We start from the raw sequence: 18,786 nt of genomic DNA on the forward strand, positions 1-18,786 counted from the left end.
GATAATTTTGTGTTACTAATGTTCAATTTCATCTTGCCTACATCTAAAAACCTCCTCATGAGAAGCTGCAGAGTTAGTTCTCATGAAAGTTCCCGAAGTATTCATTAATTTTCTTTAAATTTGTTTTCAGAAGGCGAACGTCTACCTGTAAAATTTCAACCAAGTAATGGTTCATTTTCATTATCTTTTTTCCTATTGGTAACAAACGCATTTTTCTAATGATACAGTACATGCTTCTGTCCATGGATTCTCTGAACTCCTTCCATAAGTTTCATCCCGTACATACAATTAAGAAGGAATCTGATCATCAGACATAACAATATATAAAGATGACATTATAAAATGTTAAATCTTGTTTAAGTCAAAAAGAACTTACAGTCAAATACAGGTTACTAAGTAAATGTATAAAAATAGCCTGTGTACTTTGTTCACTTCAACAGTGAAGAAAAACTGATGTTTACTGTGCACATGTAAATTACCGCTTCCTGGTTGGAAAATAAAGAACTTTGTACTTGGTTTACTACTGCATTAAAAGATAAGTAGTTTTAGCTATCTATTACCACTGCTAGTACCAAATGGACAAAAATTGAACTTGGTCCTCCTTGTATAACACTAAATCTGCTCAGTTTCAGTGATATTAACCCTTTCAGAGTAAACATCCAGGTAACAAGACTTTATTAAATGCTGTTGTCTGTGTGATCATTTGGTTTATATGTAGAAAATTTCAAAATCCATTTTCTCTTGCTTTTTTAAACAATATTTTCATTTTTATTTATTGTCATTTGTCAATTTTACATTGCTAGAGACAACGTCAAGAAATAAAATGTATAATACATTACACTATACAAAACATACATACTATACATTATGTTAATTTAAAATACATAATAATATAATTAGTCTAAACATGATCATGAGACTAAGGTAAAGTCCACACTGCCCAAAGGCCTGTACCATCCAGACACATTTAAGTGCTTATACAAAACACAGAAAGAATACTATAATAGATTCAGGTCAGCGCAAACAGAAAAAGCCATATTCAGAGAGAAACTGCCACACATCCACCTATTCTAAGGTAAATTAATATTTGTTGTAAAAAATTCCTCAAGTGAATAAAAGGCCTTGCTTATAAGCCAACGTGACAATTTACATGAATATGGTTGAAGTTCTAAACTTCTGAACTCTTGTGGTAGTTTGTTAAAACACTTAATTTGCAAATGTCTATGACTAGCTATAGTCTTCTGTAGCCTGGAAGAAGATATAATAATATCCTGTGCCCTTCAGTCATGGACCTCATTAAAACAAATTCATTTTGGTTTTTCTTTACATGTATTAAATTTTGAAATATAAAAATGGAAGGAACTGTCATTATATTAAAATCAATAAAACATTGCTTAAAATCATCCTGATAAACTAAATTGGCCAAAATTCTCACTGCTTCTCTTTGCCATGTGAAAACCTGGCTAGCACCCTTACCATTTCCCCACAGCATTGCAGTATATAGCAAGTGAGAGTGAAATTCACTAAAGTAGGAGATAAGCATCATATCTCCACCAACACTTTAATTTTCTAAGTAGAAAACATGCCCTAGACAGTTTGGAAATTACTGTGTTGGTGTGAGCCTCCCAAGAAAGCTTCTGGTCAAAAACCACTCCAAGCAACTTAACTGGTTTAGAACAATTTTCTTTTATGTTCAACTTTTTCAATGTGAAGCAAATTGATTCTGTTTTATCAGTATTGACTTCTAGATTATTACAATTAAACCAAGAATAAGCAACCTCCATTACCTCATCACTATGTGGTTTTACCTCATTAAGTAATTCACCAGTAACTATAAATGAAATGTCATCGGCATAAAGAGTGGTCTTACATGGAACATTGAAAGGCAGATCCTTAATGTATATAATAAACAAAAGCGGACCCAGAACAGATCCCTGTGGAACCCCAGCAAGGACCTCTCGAAATGTGGACTCTGTATCAGCAACTGACACTCTGTGCATTCTGCCACAAAGATAAGTTTAAAAAAAGTGCAATGGTTCATCGATAATACCATAAAATTTCAGCTTACTGAGAAGAGTGTGATGGGAAATACTATCAAAGGCCTTGCTTAGGTCCACAAGAGTCATATTAGCATACTCACATTTCTCAAAACCATTCTTTGTTTAAAGGTTATTTTTGACGATCAGATTGCAGATCTCGAAACGTAGTGTTACTGTTTTCTTGTTTCACTGAACAATGGCAAATGTCCGAAAAAATCCTGTTTCCTTCTCAAAACCACTTAAAATACTATTTACAACTTCATTCAAAGCTTCTCTTGTGGATCGACCAGGGCGGAATCTAAACTGACTATTACTTAAAATATTATGTTTATCCAAAAATTTTAAAACTTGGTTTTTAACACGTCTCCATTATTTTGGAAAACACTGAAACTATACAAATTGTTCGATAATTATCTATATTGGATCTATTACCTTTTTTAAAAAGTGGTTTACTCTTGGAATTTTTTAAGCAGTTTGGGAAAGTAGAACAGCTAAAAGAAAGATTAATTAAAAATGTTAAGGGCCTAACAATACAATTAGCAATGTGTTCAATCACTCTGTTACTAAAACCAAAAACATCCTCACTCCTGGAAGACTTTAAGGATCTCATAATATTAAGAACCTCAAACTCACTAACACACTTCAAGTGAAAAGTTTCTGAAGGCCTTTCAACTTTCCTCAGGTAGGACATATAACTTAAATTGCTATTATTTAATGTCCTTGTAAGTTAGTACGAACTACCTTTTCCCCAATACTTATATAATGGTTATTAAATTCTTCAGCTGCAATGGGTGGAATCGGATTTTCTCGTTTATAGTAGTTACCAGCCTCTGATTTAATTACATGCCATGCAGCCAAACATTTATTTTTTGAATTTTGTATTATGCTTTCATTGTACATAACCTTTGCTTCTTTAATTTTCTATCGATACAATTTTCTTTTAGCTATATAGCAGTTTCTTAGAAACATGTTACTTTTATAGTTTGGTATTCTTAACAGATCTTGTAGCAGAATTAATGTATTCCTCAACTTTCTTAAGCTATCATCAAACCAGAGAGAATTATGCTTGTTTTGTTTTCTTTGTTGAATGTTTTTAGTTTTCCTTGCGCAGCTATGGTTTAATACAATTGACAGCCTATTTACAAAATATTCGTATGCACTATTTACATCCTCCATATCATACAACAAATGCCAATTTAATGAAGAGCTTGTGTCTAAGAACCTATTCAAAGTTTCATCACTTAGTTTTCTGTATGAAATATTTTTAGATTGAGGACCAGTACCCACAACAGTATATTCAAGGTGAATTATAGAGTAATCTGAAATTCTCACCTTCCATATGCCACTGCTGTACAAATGTTTATTTAAATCATTGGCTATGTTGTCTACACATTTTTTATTTCTAGTTGGTAGTTTGTTTACACAGTACAGATTGAATGATTTTAGATTGTTAATGAACATTATTGTATCATTATTAGTACTCTTTAAAATGTCAATGTTAAAGTTTCCTCCTAGTATAATTTTACAAGTAGGTTTTTTCTTTTGTACATAGCTTAGTAAATCGTCAAGGTATGTAAGAAATGTTGTGCAAATAGAGCTGGGTGTCCTATGTACAGATATAAAAATTACATTATAAATATTTACATGTAACTAAGAACAATGTTACAGTTGGCTTCATCTAAAACTCCAGCTAATTCATTTAATTTGTTTCTTATTGACTGAATATTCTATAACACACACAGTAAAGTCAGAAGTATTTCTAGTTTGTTCAGAATAACCTGAGGGCTTGCTTACTAAAACGTGGTTTAAACTACAGCTAGGGTTAGGTGCAGGAGTTATAGTATCACTCTTATTATATCTGAAGTATCTAAGTTTTGGGCCGTTGTTAGTGTGTTTCCCGACAAAGGTCCTGCAAGTGTCGACTGCTCAGGACTCGGTATGATCTCGGAGAGTTCATTGATGTTCTTTATTTCTTTGTCAATATGTTTACCAATAAGACCAATGTAACCAGGGTCCCTTCCTCGAGTTGGAGAAATCAAGACTGCCAATTGACCAATACCGATGTAGAGGTAGATGTCACACCAAATCTCAGCCATCTAGGTAAATTTGTTCAAAAGTTATTAAATGTAGACCGACAAATGAGATTTCGTCATTAACTGGTGGGAGAGTTCATCAATTCGTGAAACATTTGACTGATTGTTTTACAGCGGATTAATGAATTTAAATGCTCTAAAATGGCGAGATTTTATATCCATACAATTTTTATATCTTAATATAAATTCTTATACAACACACAAAACAATTGATTTGTTAATGTACTTTTTTTGTACCAGTTATACGCTAATAATTATTTAACTCTTGTAATGTTTAAACATTACGGAGGTTTTTTGGTTTCAAGCTTTTATGTCCTTAAAGACATATCTTGACATTAATCCTATAAATGACAACTATCGGGTTTCCAATGTTTTCTCCTTGTTTGTGAAGTGGCAGTCATAGGAATTTTGACAATCTTCTACTATTATAATTTATTTCATGATTTATTTGACTACAAATAATAAACAAAACAACAACAATTCATTTTCAGTTTGAACAATTTGGATTCTATATTTTTAGTTTTTTTTACATTTGTGGCAATGTATTGAATCATCTTCCATTTATAATTAAAATATATGACTTTTTAAAACTAAATAGATTATATGTTTTAAAAGCTACTAATTTTGTTTGAATAATCTAAAATATTAGATTTTATTTAGTAATAATATGGTACTGCTCAGTTTTATTATCTAATACAATATTCTGTTATTATCTTTTGAATACAATGCTAATTTGATTATAGTGATTATATATAATGAGTGCGCAAAAGGCCCTTGAGGTTTAAGTGCATTTTAATAGCCCCCCCCCCCCCCCATAGAAGAAGACATACAATTGATGATTATAATTTCTAATTCATGTCATCTCTCAATTAAAAAAAAATCTTTGAATAAACAACCCTTCAAATTGTCCATATTTATTGTTTTACCCACAATACTTTTCTTAATTCCTTTATATTTAACTGGATTTTAAATAAATATTTGTTTAAATACATTTTCAATCTCAATCTACAGAATTCTTCAAAAATGTACATTTAAATTAATCTTTTTAAAAATTTTTCTTATAATTTTCCTGTTTGTATTATTAAAACATTCGTGATTTTTTTGGATAATCATTTGTATCAAATTCATTCCAATTTTCTTTAATGATTTTGTTTTATTTCAACAAAATAACTGTCTGTGTCCATGTAACAGAGATTAAAATCTGGATCATATTTGTAAGTTTATTATAACAAAACTCATGCATTGACAATTTTGAGAAGTCTAAAATTCAAAATCCAATATGAATTTGTTAATCCAAAGGTATATTAAAACTCACTTTTTTCTTCTCCCATGTTCTATACTATTTTTATAAAATGTTTTAAAGCATATAAACTTTGTTTTCTTTGCTTGATGCATTGGAAATTCTTCATTTCCTAGTGTCATATCACATTGAACACTTTTCATTGATTTTTCAAAATTTAAATTGTTCATTAACTTATAGAAATCATTTTCAAAATCACTCGCAGCTAGAAAATATCTTGCTTCCTTCATGTTGTACCTAGAGTTCTCATGTATTAAAATCTACATATTCTTTCATATAAGGCTTCTGATCACAACAAATAACTCTATTAACATATTTCTAAATCATTCTTTGTTCAAGATAAAGAATTAATAATATTAATAATATTTTCAATTTTTAAATGCATAAAATATTAAGTTTTACTAAGAAAAGTTGTGCATAATTTATTTTTATAATGTTCTGGAGCAATTGTTAGATCTTTATGAATTCATGTAAATTGTTGGATATTCTAGATCAACTTCAAGAATATATCCATATGATTCTTCACCAGTAAGTTGTAAAATCGTTTCTTTCCATTTTTTGGATTTATCCATTTTATATCATCATAATATACATTTTGTAAAAGTGCCCAACCATCAAAATTATTTGTATCAACGTAAAAATCTTATATTTATTTTTTGCTGGAACATATATTTTTATACATTGATAAATGACATATGACATCACAACCATGTTTTTAACTACTATTTTAAATTTGTTTATATATATATATATATATATATATATATATATATATATAGACTTAAAAGAATAAAGTAAGCTTGAATCTTTGATATTAATAACCTTATTTCAACCTTTTCTACAACCGCTGTTGAGCACAGAGTAAGAAAATATCCAGATAAGAAAATTTAAAGTTTTATTAAAATTGTACTTTTAACTATACATTTTAGAAATTATTAATTAATGTAGTGCTTGGTCAGTACTGTAATGCAGATATCACAGACAAAGTTACTATCCAAATTGTACTAGAAATTTAAAGACTGTTATAAAACCCATCTCAGTTGTCTTTTGACAGATACTTCTCATAGATTTGTATATATTTTCGTGATAGCCATAAATATATATTTTTGACGTATGTTCTTAATTGTGGCAACAAAACAATTGCGTCGGAAATATAAATCACTCGAACCAGAAGCGCTCTTACACGTGCCAAGCCTGTGAAAATGTGTGTGATGCCACGGGTAACTGCTAGTACTGTATAAATCTGAATAATTTCCTAGATTTTAAAATTTTTATTTTTTTCATACACTCAAATAATGTTGATAATCTTTAGAAATGTTCTCAATTGTTAAAATTGAGAAAGAATTAAAGAATTACGACGTTAATTCTTTCTCATCATTGTTTGGAATTAGATTATTATTTCTGTATTATTTTGGAAATTTCTTAATGTACAAATGACTGTGATAGTACGATATATTATGACAGAAACAGAAATATTTTGAGGAAGTTTCAGATTTAAATTACAAGATAAATGAATTGCTCCTCTAAATGTACCAGTTAAATGACAATGATCTCTAATTATTAAACTTTTTCATTAGAATCCTTCAGTTCTGCAACTGTTATAAATGTCTGAATGTTTTTATAAAATTTCGTCTTCTACAGTTACACTAATAGGTTTTAGATATTTAGAACTATATTTTTCCTTTATATTTTGGCAATTTGTTGAATTCTTTGAATAATTTTGTTGAACATTCAGTAAATAAACCTTCAGATTTTGCTCTATAACACATAGGTTTTATTTGTTACATTTTAAACTAGATATAATGTAAAATTATAAGGAATATGCTTATGAATTTTAGTAGTTACTAATTTTACAGGAATATTTGTATAGTTTGGAATTTTCTCAAAAATACTCTCAAATCCATATAAATGACATAGATATAGGAAAATTTCTTTGATTGTTAAAACACTGTGTTATTTGATCTGCAAATGGTCTTACAAACCTGGACTCCAAATTGGTTTACAAACCTTCATATTGTTTATAAATTTCTATATCCTCCGACTTGTAAAAATGACTTAAACAGCTTCTACATAAGAATCTTTAGTTTTTATTCTTTGACAATTGAGAAAATACGAGTTTATTCAAGTCCCTTATGAAAACATAACGAGTTTTATTTTCTTGCGTTGTGTACAACAAAACAATATTTCATTCAGCATCATATAATTGAATGCTTTATTTCATACTCTGAATTATGCATTTTATAATAAAAGAAATTGATATGTTACCATTTTATTACAACATCAACATGTGCACTAAACAATATACAACTCAAACTGACTTCAGTGTTTTTGTGTCCGGTGATGAAACTACCTACAAAATGGTCGCTTTTGAGAAATAGCTGTATCACGTGACGGCTGATCAACAACGAATATAAAGGATATCAAACAATATTACAGATATTAGGCTTTTGTTTGGTATAAATTAGTAAGAAATGTATTATATCGTATGTACAAATAAAATAAGATTTGTCTCTTTTCTGACTGATGAAACTTTTGTTTGTTTGTTGCCATATCCAGGATTAACATTTATGTTAGTAAAACACATTACTACTATATCGGCTCTCCTAAGTCAGTACAAGATTAGTACCAGAGTGAAAAGTTAAATGCCATATCCAGGATTAACATTTATAGTAGTAACACATATTATAACAAAACCAGCATTCTTAAGTTGGTACATGACTTGTATTACAGTGAAGGTGTTAACTGCCAAATCCAGGATTAAAATTTATTCCTGATTGTATATTAATATTCTTTAATATTTTGTTTATAAAAAATATTGTATTTGTAAAAACTAAAGAGAAAAACATATCATTTCGAATAGGTTTTGATGGAAAATTATTGTGTTTGATAATTAGTAGTTTTCTAATTATGTTATAGTGATGATTTTGAACATTTAGTCTAAATAAAAACTATTTCAAGTTCATATCTAGTATAATCTGTAAGTATTATGCAAGGCATTTACTAGCTAGAGACTTACTAGGAAGTCAAGATAAGAACCAAAAACCTTTTTAAAATAATTTTAACCCAGTATTACAAATTGACAATCAAATAATCAGTCAGTTTTAATGATCAATTCATTACATATAAGCTAACAGAGATTACTTTTGTTACTGCCATTTTTATTCTAAAATTTTGTTTATCTATGGACATTTATTTTATTAAGTGTTTTTTTTATTTATTTGTGAATGGATATATTGGGTGCCGTTAAGACAGTCGCTTCTAAAAAGATTTTTACAAAGATATTTAATTTTGTATATTTAAATTAAGACCAGTACTTATAAGATTGGTATGAATACAAGATTGTTAATATAAAAATTGTTGAACAAAACAAAAAAATTATAAGAACTCAGTCAATAAATAACGAAATTTGTGATTTCATATTTTAACACTGCAAAGATGCATAAAAATTAAATGAAAAATATTATATACCAACTAAAACAAACTTTGATTAAAATGCGTCTACTTTAAGCTCTTTTAATTTACTTTCTGTTTAAGATTTTTCAAGTGCAACAGAGGTAGATTGTTTTTTTCCCCCAATAAAGAAAATATATAACTTACGTAAGACTGAAAAGTTACTACAGTTCAAAAGAGTCAGCTATAACAATTAAATTCACTTTCACTCTCATTTATTTACAGTTCCACAATTGAGTTTATGTTGTTGCACTGACCCAAGAAAACAAACATTTGTGGGTTTAGGAATCCAACTTAGATTTAAAAGCGTTTATTTGCGGTATGTGATAGTTCTGGTGCTATAAGTAAGACTGATTTTTACTCCGATCAAGAAAATATGTGCATATGTAAAAGCTCAAAAAGACCAATTAACTCAAAATACATCTATCTCCATTGCTTGTATTCTGCTTTTGATATAAGGAGAAAAGTATGCCATCCCTTTCCTTTTCCTTTAACTACAGTAAAATTGTTGAGGGAGGCTACCAGTTTAGATAACCTTATGTGCAAAACATTCACAGCTTTGGTCATCAAGCTTGGTTTTAGAACACTGTTTTAAATATTATTTTTAATGTATTAGATGGTTTATTCGTCACTGGTGCAATCTAAAATAAAAATTAGGTTCTTGCAATCTGCATAACATTACTGATCAAGCGCTGTATAATTATTCAATATTTACTAAAATGTAAATGTAGACAAATATTTCAGCCACTTGTGTGAACTTCAGCTGAAAGTGTTAACAGCTGTTTAGAGTCAGTTAACTTTGGATAACGTGTTGTAAATATTATAATTATTTTCCAGACTGATTAAATATTCTGAGAAATCTTTCCAATGTTTCTCACCATTTAAACCTTGGACTTCTACAAAAATTTCAAAATAAAATTAGACAAATCAGTCCAGCCGTTCTGGAATTTTAGTGAGACTAACACCACCTCATGTGTCATGTGGTGTTGACCAAATTCAACTCATTGAAAATTACACATTATCACTTTTGGATAGTAGCCTACCTAGCTAAAATATCCTTTAAACTTTTAACTAATATGTAAACACTTGTCTGATACTAATATGCATGAAATTCTTATGATTATTAATGCCCTGTAATAGCAAGGGAACGTTATGCCATCTTTGGTAGTATAGACAAGGGTGGTGAATTTTCCCAGAAGGATCTTATCGGTTGTTTCTGGCAGTTCTGCTGAAACTGGTGGACCTCATGGTATACTTTTAGTGTGTGAAAAAATGCCCTTGTGGCTTAATAATATATACATTAATAGGACCCCCTTAGAAGATTATTAAACATTAGTCTACAATTTAAATATATAAATAATATAGCTCCATTCATAGATTTAAAATATACAAAAATATATAGATATATATTTAAAGAACTATTTCAAGAGATAAACTCAAATTATTTTCAAGGATACAAGTTTTAGAAATTTTAAATTGTAAATTATTTTATTCTAGAACTTTAAAAATAAACATTAATTCAAATGTGAACCAATAATTTCATTGAAATAATTTAATGCACAAATAAAGTTGGATTATTTATTTTATACATGTTAATTTCTACTACTAAAATGCATAACAAACTTCCAGAATGTATTTCATAATTTATGAAAAATTGAAATACCATACCACAGCATGAAGTTCCATAATAAGACTACTTTTTCAATCAATCTTATATAGTTTTATTTCAGTAATAGACAATGGACTATTATTTACAGACTGTAGTGAATTTAAATACACTAAAAGTTTTACTTTTTGCTATTTTTTAACCGTTTCTTTGATTTTGTTGACACTTTCTCTTCACTTTTTGCTAAGCCAACAGCATGTCCTGATTTCTTCAAGTGATCGAATAGTTTGTTTTTAGATTTAAATGAACACCTACATGTGATACATATAGTTTCACTTTTAACCTTGTTTTCACTTTCTTTAAGTTGGTTTATCTTGCTGGCTGCAATATTTGATTTTTGTTCAGAAATACAATTACTTTTAGTGCTGTTTTCATGTTCTTCCAATTGGTTCTTATTTGTAAAATTTGCACATCCTGAGGCTGTCATTTCTCCTTCAATGTTTTCACACTGCATATCACTTTTAATTAAATTCATATTTTCTTCAATGTCTACTTCATTACATTTATTTTCTCTCTTTGAATTTAAAATAGTCTGTTGCTGAAGAATTTTCTTTCTATTTCTTTTGCTGTCATTTTGTATTAAATCTTCTAGATATGTTGCATCACTCAAGTCTTCATCAACATCTAGTAGAGACTGAGAAACCATTCTCTTATTCTTCTTTTTGGTCCTTTTATCTTTTTTCTTAGGAAGTTCTTCATTAATTTGTCTTTCCAGGGACTGTGAATCGCTGGATTCTGAAGTTCTATTTTTTTCCAATGGTGTGTGTTCAATTTCATTTAATACCCTTGAATCTTCATTATGGCTTTGTTCTGAACAACTATCAGATTCACTGAGTAAAATATCTTCATTTCCCTGATATAATTTTAAGATAGCAATGTTTTCTTTGTGTTTTTTTGAATTTTCATGATTTTGGAAAGCTTTTATGGTTTTAAATATTTTATTACATGCAATACAATGTAAGGTTTCATTTTTAATTGTTGGCCTAGGCCTATCTGTTTCTAATTCATCATATTCATCGTTAGATTCTTCAGTATCTGAAATATCACCAAACTGATGTGCTACATTTAATTCTATATTTTCTAATTCCTTTTTTAAATTTGAAAACTTGGACCACTCAGATTCTTGATAGCTAGCCAATTCCTCTTTTCTTTCTTTAAGTCTGTTTTGTCTTTGTTCTTCGGATTTTTTAAGATCACTACTCTTTTTTTCTTGCTTGTACTTCAAATGTGCTTGTACACGCTTATCTCTCTTTTTAACAAACGTAACCAAATTTCTTATTTCTTCATTTCGCTCTTTCTTGGCTTTATCACGAACCTTTTTATTTTCTTTCTCCATAACTTTTACAACTTTTCTATTAGGAGCTTCTGTAATATCATGAACATTTAACCAAGCGTATGATTTTTTAGTAGAATATCCCTGCCAGAAACTATAAAAAGGGTGCACAACTTCTTCATAGCTGCTGTCAGACTTTCCAAAGGTAGGTATTTCAAAATCACTGTCTGAACCAGAGTGAAATCCTGAGTCCTCAGCAGCAATTTTATTGAAAACTTCCCTATAAACACTATAAAAACCTTTTTCATCATCGTTGTAACCAGCAAAACAACTAGATGTAAAATATTGGAAAACATCCAACGCACTATCATCATAATTTGACCCAAGACCGCCTCTTAAAATTGATTCTCTATGTTTATCATACCAAGCCCTCTCATGAGAATCACTTAATACTTCATAAGCTTGTTGAACTAGTTGAAACTGAATTTTAGCTTCTTCAACATTGTTGGGATTTTTATCTGGATGCCATTGCAAAGCTAATTTTCTGTAAGATTTTTTTATCTCATCTTCACTAGAATCACGAGGGATTCCCAAAACATCGTAATAACACTTCATAATCTAGGAATTTTAAGTATTTGTTTAACTAGGCCTATTAGGCTTGTAATGTGACAGTCTGATTACTTACAATCCAGTTGTTCCAAATATTACTTCTTTGCTTTGAATATATAATAATTATGTTCCCATGTTATTTAATAACGAACTTAAGAACACAAATATTGAAATGAATACTAAATTATAGATAATTTCACACTAAATTAATTATATTTAAACTATTAATCACTAAGTTAATGTTTCTTCCTAACCAACAACAACCACACATAATACACATGCAATGGAACTAGTCACTAGTCTTTTTTTCGTCTTCTTTTAGGTTATGTCTTTATATCCATGAAGCCTCGTATTTCACTTCTGTGGTTGCTTCACCCTTAGATTGAATTGTTGATTATGATGATCTACAATTGGATACAACAAACATAAGTTAGTGTTACATAATGGTTATTGACTTATGAATTTTTGTTAATCAGTAGTCAATAGGTTGACTTTTAACATACATATATAACTCAACATAATTCCTAGTGTTTTTTTTTTATCTTTGTAGTGTTGTAAAAGATCAGGATATCTAAGATAAGAAGGGTTTTCAGGATGGAAAAGGTGGGTCACTTTTCTTTGCTAGGGGCCCATCAAGCTTTCCTATCCCAGAAAGACACACACTACATGAAAATAACATTTGACTCTGACGTACTACCAAAAGAAATAAAACTTAATCACGTATTGATGAGGATAGAACCTTACCAAATACCGGTAAGGCAATGCTACCGATGCTTCTCCTATGGGCACGTAGCAAATTCCCTTGTAACAACAAAAGATTATGTCGAAACTGTGCAGAGCCGTTCCATGACGGATATTGTAACAAAATACTGAAATGTGTTCCCTGCAGCGGAGAACACAGCAGTAATTCCAGAAACTGCCCAGAATTCATCCGGCAAAAAAACATTAAGAATCGCATGAGCCTACATAAAGAATCTTATTTTACAGCGATCCAGTTCTTCCCTATTGAATAGTTACTAGTCAAATAGTGATGCTGATCTGATGCGCGATTGCGAGAGGTTACAATCGAAAAGTATCGATTGTCAGAACCGTTCAAACGGTAAATAATTAATTGTTAAATGCAATGACTGAATTGATACGTTTGGTTATAAATTAAACACGGTAATTTTACAATAAAACTTTTAATGATAATATATCAGAAATTGCTTAAATACTTTTACACAATGTAAAAGCATAATAAGCATTTTTAATTCGGATAAAATTCGTAACATTTTTCTGTACTTTTAGTCTGCAATACAAAAGAATATCCCTACAGAATTAAGCCATATGAGATGCGTGATTGGAACAGTCCAAAGTATCATTTTATTAAATAAGATTATGTCTATCAATTTCTACAACTAAACACTTATTCTATAGATTTCCATTAGTAGTTTTTCAATTTGTTCTGACTAGATCAACTTAGAAATAATCTAGATTTTCAAAGGTTTTACTGACTGCACATCATTCATGGAAAAGCTCTATATGATCAGGGCCGAATTAAGCATAGGTGACATAAGCGCGCTTAGGGGCCTGCATCACAATACAATTACAAAATATTGTCATTGGTCACATATGTTATTATTGTAAATAGTAAGTCGTGCGTACATACTTGATACAAAACCTTGATTGTGAACGTACAAGGCTAGTGTATGGTGACATTAGGAGTAGAGCAGCGTGCGTTTGAAGTATATCACACCGGTGTGAGGAGAGGGTGCCACACCTGCGTGAGTGCGAGCAAGGATTCATGTTGGTACTTGACTGTGACTCACCCCTACACATCACCACTAATCCTCGTCCTCTAAACAAAATGTTAGCGGTAGCGGCGTAGAGCTGCATTGTCATTAAGTTACATTACGTTTATAACCATGTTATAAACACCGGATTAAAATGAAAGCTAGTGAGACTGTGATATAATTGATAATTCTTTTGACAATTTTATTTGATAGGTCAAAGAAACCACTCTCTTGATTACGAATGTTAAGCACGTGCGCCATAGTTCTTAAACAGCCACGTCTGTGATTTTGGCAAACTTCTATACCAGAAGACAGGTTAAACGTTTTGGCCTTGCTTAGTATAGACCACGATATTCTGAGACAAATCAACCATGACAACATCGTTGCGGAAACCAATCAGCAAGAGTGACTGAAGTGAATATGATTTGCAGTTCATTTAATTATGACTAAAGATTTATTTATAAGTACTTAAAATGTACTTGTACTTTACTTTTCTTGTTCGCTTACCAATGTGCATTATAGTCTTAAAGTTAATTTTACCTTCTTTTGTAGCTTATCTTTACCTAAAATAACCTGAGTTGTAAATTAAAGATTTTAAAGTTATCTAAAGCCTTACATTTTCTCATTCATATGGATAAAACATGTTATAACTGACGAAGCATTAATATTTTCAGGCTAAACAACACAAAATATACCATTCAAATTCCCTTAAAAACCACAATTTTGAACCTAATTTTTCAAATTTTCAGGGGGAGAACCCCCGGACTCCCTTTTATTGTAGGGTACCCCCCAAACCACGAACCCAGGGCCTGCACCACTGGTGGAGAATAGCCTGTATTTTCTAAATACGGCCCTGAATAGGAGGTTTTGGGATTTATCTGAACTAAAGCGCAACTTTTTAGAAGTAAACCAAGTCGTTGCTTCTAGTTGTACAGATTCAGATGGTGCATGTAAACCTAATGTGTTCCTCCCACTAGCAAACATTGAAGTATCATTTACAAAGAGGACTAAGTTTATGGTTAAATCCTAGGCAGATAATTTATTATTATAGAAAAGAAAATGGACCTAGTACGGCCTTTGAGGGATACAAATTTTAACACAAATAAAAGGGAGTTTTCCATATAAACATTTTGCTGCTTGCTTCCAAGATAAGACAAACCTATACTACAATCACTTTTAGAAATACCGTAAAGACTTAGTATGATGAAACTATAACTGATTGTATCAAACGCTTTCGTCAGATCTAGAAGTGACAAAGCAACTGATTCCCTATTATAAAAAGCTTTAAGGATATGGTTAAAAGCTTCTATGACAATATCAGTTGTAGAGCTTCCAACTCGTAAACCAAATTGTGAATCTGGTTTATCTAAGTATTGGGTATCTAAGTATTACAAAATACTACTACACACCACACCAAAACATTACTCTGCTTCTTGAGAGAGCTGGACAAAACTGCATAAATTTATATTCAATAAGTATTCTTTATGTTATTAAGTTAAATAGCAATGGCAAACATTTATTTATGCATAGTCCTTTATAATTAATTGTATAAATGCATTATAACAGATTTGTTGAATGACTACACATAAAAAGTTAAATGTTTAATGTAACATATAGCAATGTAGTACATTACTTTGTTAAAATACAAATATGTTTGATACAAACACCATATGACTAAGCTGGCATGTCAGTTCTCACTTCTCAGTTGGCTTGGCCAATGAAATGTGTACTGTTTTAGATACTGGCACCAATTCTGCATACACATTAGTATTATATTACATAATGGGCTAACCGAGGAATTTTCTTTAAATTGAATCAAAGCATTTGCAAAACTAAAACAATGCTATATCATAAACAAATTATTAGCTTTCAGAACTTTTTTTTGGAGTACTTTCTGTAAAAAAATTAGATTTAATACAGAAATATGTAATAGTTATGAAAAAAAATAGTAATACTGTAGTTCAAAAAAACAAAATATTTCAAAGCAAGAGCAGTAGGCGTAATCAAGGTTTGCGTATGTTTGTTATGTTCAATTGTTCAATGTTGATGATGATGATAGTATAGTGTTGTTAATTGAAGAGGAAAACAATACCGAAGTGCCTGGGTTAATTATTGTCTTTGGTTTAAGTGTTAAAGATCAGATTATTTATCAATCTATTATTTTAATTACAACATATTTATAATTCTGTAATTCGCTTTATATGTTCAAAATACGAACTAGTGTTTTATTATCATATCCTATAGATTAACTTAGAAGTAGGGTACGATAACCCAAATAACAAATTAATGTGTTGGTAATTTAGAATTTTTGATAAATTATCTCTTAATCATTTTCTAATTAATCAGTAATGTGTCTTAGCTTGCTTATGTTTTGTTAATATTGATTGACAGGGTATGTAAATGTTCATACTTATCCAATAATATACATCTGGCTTTTCAAAACTGCTAGGTATTACTTTCTTTAGATTTAACTAGTGATGAAGAGTGCAAAATTTTGATTTAGTTTTTAAATGGGCTGTCCAAAATGAATTATGAAGAAAGTCGTTTACGAACATTTAGAAGTTGGCCAACAAATGCTCCTGTGGATGCAAGAAGAATTGCTAAAGCTGGATTTTATTACATGGGGCAAGATTTAGAAGTACAGTGCTTCAGCTGTGGTGGAAGAATATCGGAATGGAATTATAATGATAAAGTTATGACCCGGCATAGAGCTTTGGATCCCAATTGTCCTTTTGTTTTAAGTCCTGCCCTTTCAGGAAATGTACCATTTACAAGTAGACCTAATGAAGGTCACAGTTCAAATACAGAAGAAATTACTTTGCACAATAGACCAGCAGGAGATGGTGTTCTTAATGCTGGAAGTATTGATGTAGAGTCTAACCAAGACCAAATGTATGATGAAGCAGCTCGTTTGAATACATATGTGAACTGGCCTATATCATTTATCGTCTCTCCTCAGAGTTTGTCTAAAGCGGGCTTTTATTACCTTCAGCAAGGAGATAAGGTAAGAATACCAATTAGGCTTTGAAAAAGAGATTTTTTTACGATAATAAAAGAATTTTAAATAAATGTATATTTTAGATACTTCACAATATTTGTTATTTTTTATAAAGGAAATTACAAGAAATTATATTAAAACAAGTCAGATGACAAGTACATTTTGGAAAGACCGAAAAATGTTTTCTATCACGTAAAATGCACTAGGCCTAGTACCTAGTTGAACAAGCTAACATTAATGCTTCCGGCCATCTCAGTCCCTACCTTGAGATACTACTGTTCAGTAAAATATAAAATTTCAAAGGACTGATCATTAATGTTCATTAAATATTACATTTACCTATCTATATTAAACCCATCTAAAAAAAAAAAAAACTAAACAACAGTGTATCCTAGAGGATATAATTTGTTGCACAAAGAAAAGAAATTTTGGTACTTTGGGATTATACCGACCACACCAGTATGAAGAACACAAAAATAGAAATTTATAGAAACAAACATGATAGAACGAAAAAACAACTCTTCAATTACAAAATTACAAACTTACAAGCATTTCCAGGTATTGTGATCGGTATTGTTGTCGCTGTTATCTTATCTTTCTCGAGAATCCTGATTACGGCAGGCCGCGCGGGCATCACGTGATTTGCACGGTACATCATTGCCTTTCCATTACAATTCAATTTATATTTCTGATTAGCCCCTCTAGAATTTGATATTTTACTGATAGGTACTATCTCGAGGGATGTTTTTCTTTCGTCGACATCAGCGCGAGGCAGCACCGAAGGTGCTGCCGAAGCCCGCGCTGATGGCCGGAGGCACTCGCATTTTGGGTGGCGGAATGTGATCAAGAATAAAAACAAGTTTTGAGTGTTTTTTTAATAAAAAGTTTAGTTTGGTAAATGTTTGTTTTTGTTGAATTTTTGTGTTTGGAGAAATGTAGAGGTAAAACACGGAAGTACAACAAAGCGATGCACCAGCTGAACGGGCGGCGAGACTCTGCAATCACGTTATCTACTAGACGCTCGACTTTGACCTCTGTCTGAGGATGGGGAGGTGTTTGCGATAAGACAATTCCTGTTTTATATTGACGAAATATTGTTCTACGCTAATCTAGTAATCAGTAGAAACGAAATGTGAAATAACGATTCATGTCTGGGTGTGGTCGGTATAATCCCAAAGTACCGAAATTTTAAAATTCCATGTCAAACTAAAAACACAATATAACATAACTTGATATAGCATCCACTACACATATTGTTCATAGATAAAACATTTTCTTCACATGTAGAAGGTAAATCCCTTCTCCAAGGTTCAAGAAGTTTACTACCAAACACAACACAACTTAAATACAAAATTAATGGTGACGAAAACACTCAAAAACAACACCTTTATTTATATAATGTACTAACTTAAGCAGCAAAATCTAACTAACTTAATCAAGAAACAGGGAAAAATAATTTAGTAACAAGATGTGTGAATAATATGCGTATTGGTAAACAAAGACTGAAAGCACATAGGAAAAAACGACAATCAAACCACTATAGAGGTAGAAACTGTTGCAAAATGATGAAAAGCACCAAAAAACTC

General features: G+C 30.6%; 2 protein-coding genes across 6 annotated transcripts in view; one reads left to right on the top strand and one right to left on the bottom strand.

Annotated features, from left to right (window-relative positions):
- Positions 1-10,446: 10,446 nt before the first annotated feature.
- Positions 10,447-12,724, bottom strand: LOC124360657 (dnaJ homolog subfamily C member 21). The gene has a single exon (XM_046814469.1). It carries the CDS (start codon positions 12,434-12,436, stop codon positions 10,670-10,672), a length of 1,767 nt encoding a protein of 588 aa, XP_046670425.1. The 5' UTR covers positions 12,437-12,724; the 3' UTR covers positions 10,447-10,669.
- A 3,442-nt stretch (positions 12,725-16,166) lies between these two features.
- Positions 16,167-18,786, top strand: part of LOC124360658 (baculoviral IAP repeat-containing protein 2) — a 51,461-nt gene continuing 48,841 nt past the window's right edge. The window contains exons 1-2 of one of the 5 annotated variants that reach the window (XM_046814471.1): positions 16,167-16,306; positions 16,706-17,206. In XM_046814471.1, coding sequence (XP_046670427.1) covers positions 16,727-17,206 — 480 coding nt within the window. In that variant the 5' untranslated portion in view covers positions 16,167-16,306; positions 16,706-16,726. Of the gene's footprint in view, positions 17,207-18,786 lie in introns of all 5 variants that reach the window. The other 4 variants (XM_046814472.1, XM_046814473.1, XM_046814470.1 and 1 more) reach the window with 4 other exon arrangements.

The sequence above is a fragment of the Homalodisca vitripennis genome, chromosome 4, assembly GCF_021130785.1.
Source record: "Homalodisca vitripennis isolate AUS2020 chromosome 4, UT_GWSS_2.1, whole genome shotgun sequence".
Taxonomy (NCBI): domain Eukaryota; kingdom Metazoa; phylum Arthropoda; class Insecta; order Hemiptera; family Cicadellidae; genus Homalodisca; species Homalodisca vitripennis.

Coding starts and splice junctions, on each gene's coding strand:
- LOC124360657 (XM_046814469.1), bottom strand. CDS start 12,436: ATGAAGTGTTATTACGATGTTTTGGGAATCCCTCGTGATTCTAGTGAA.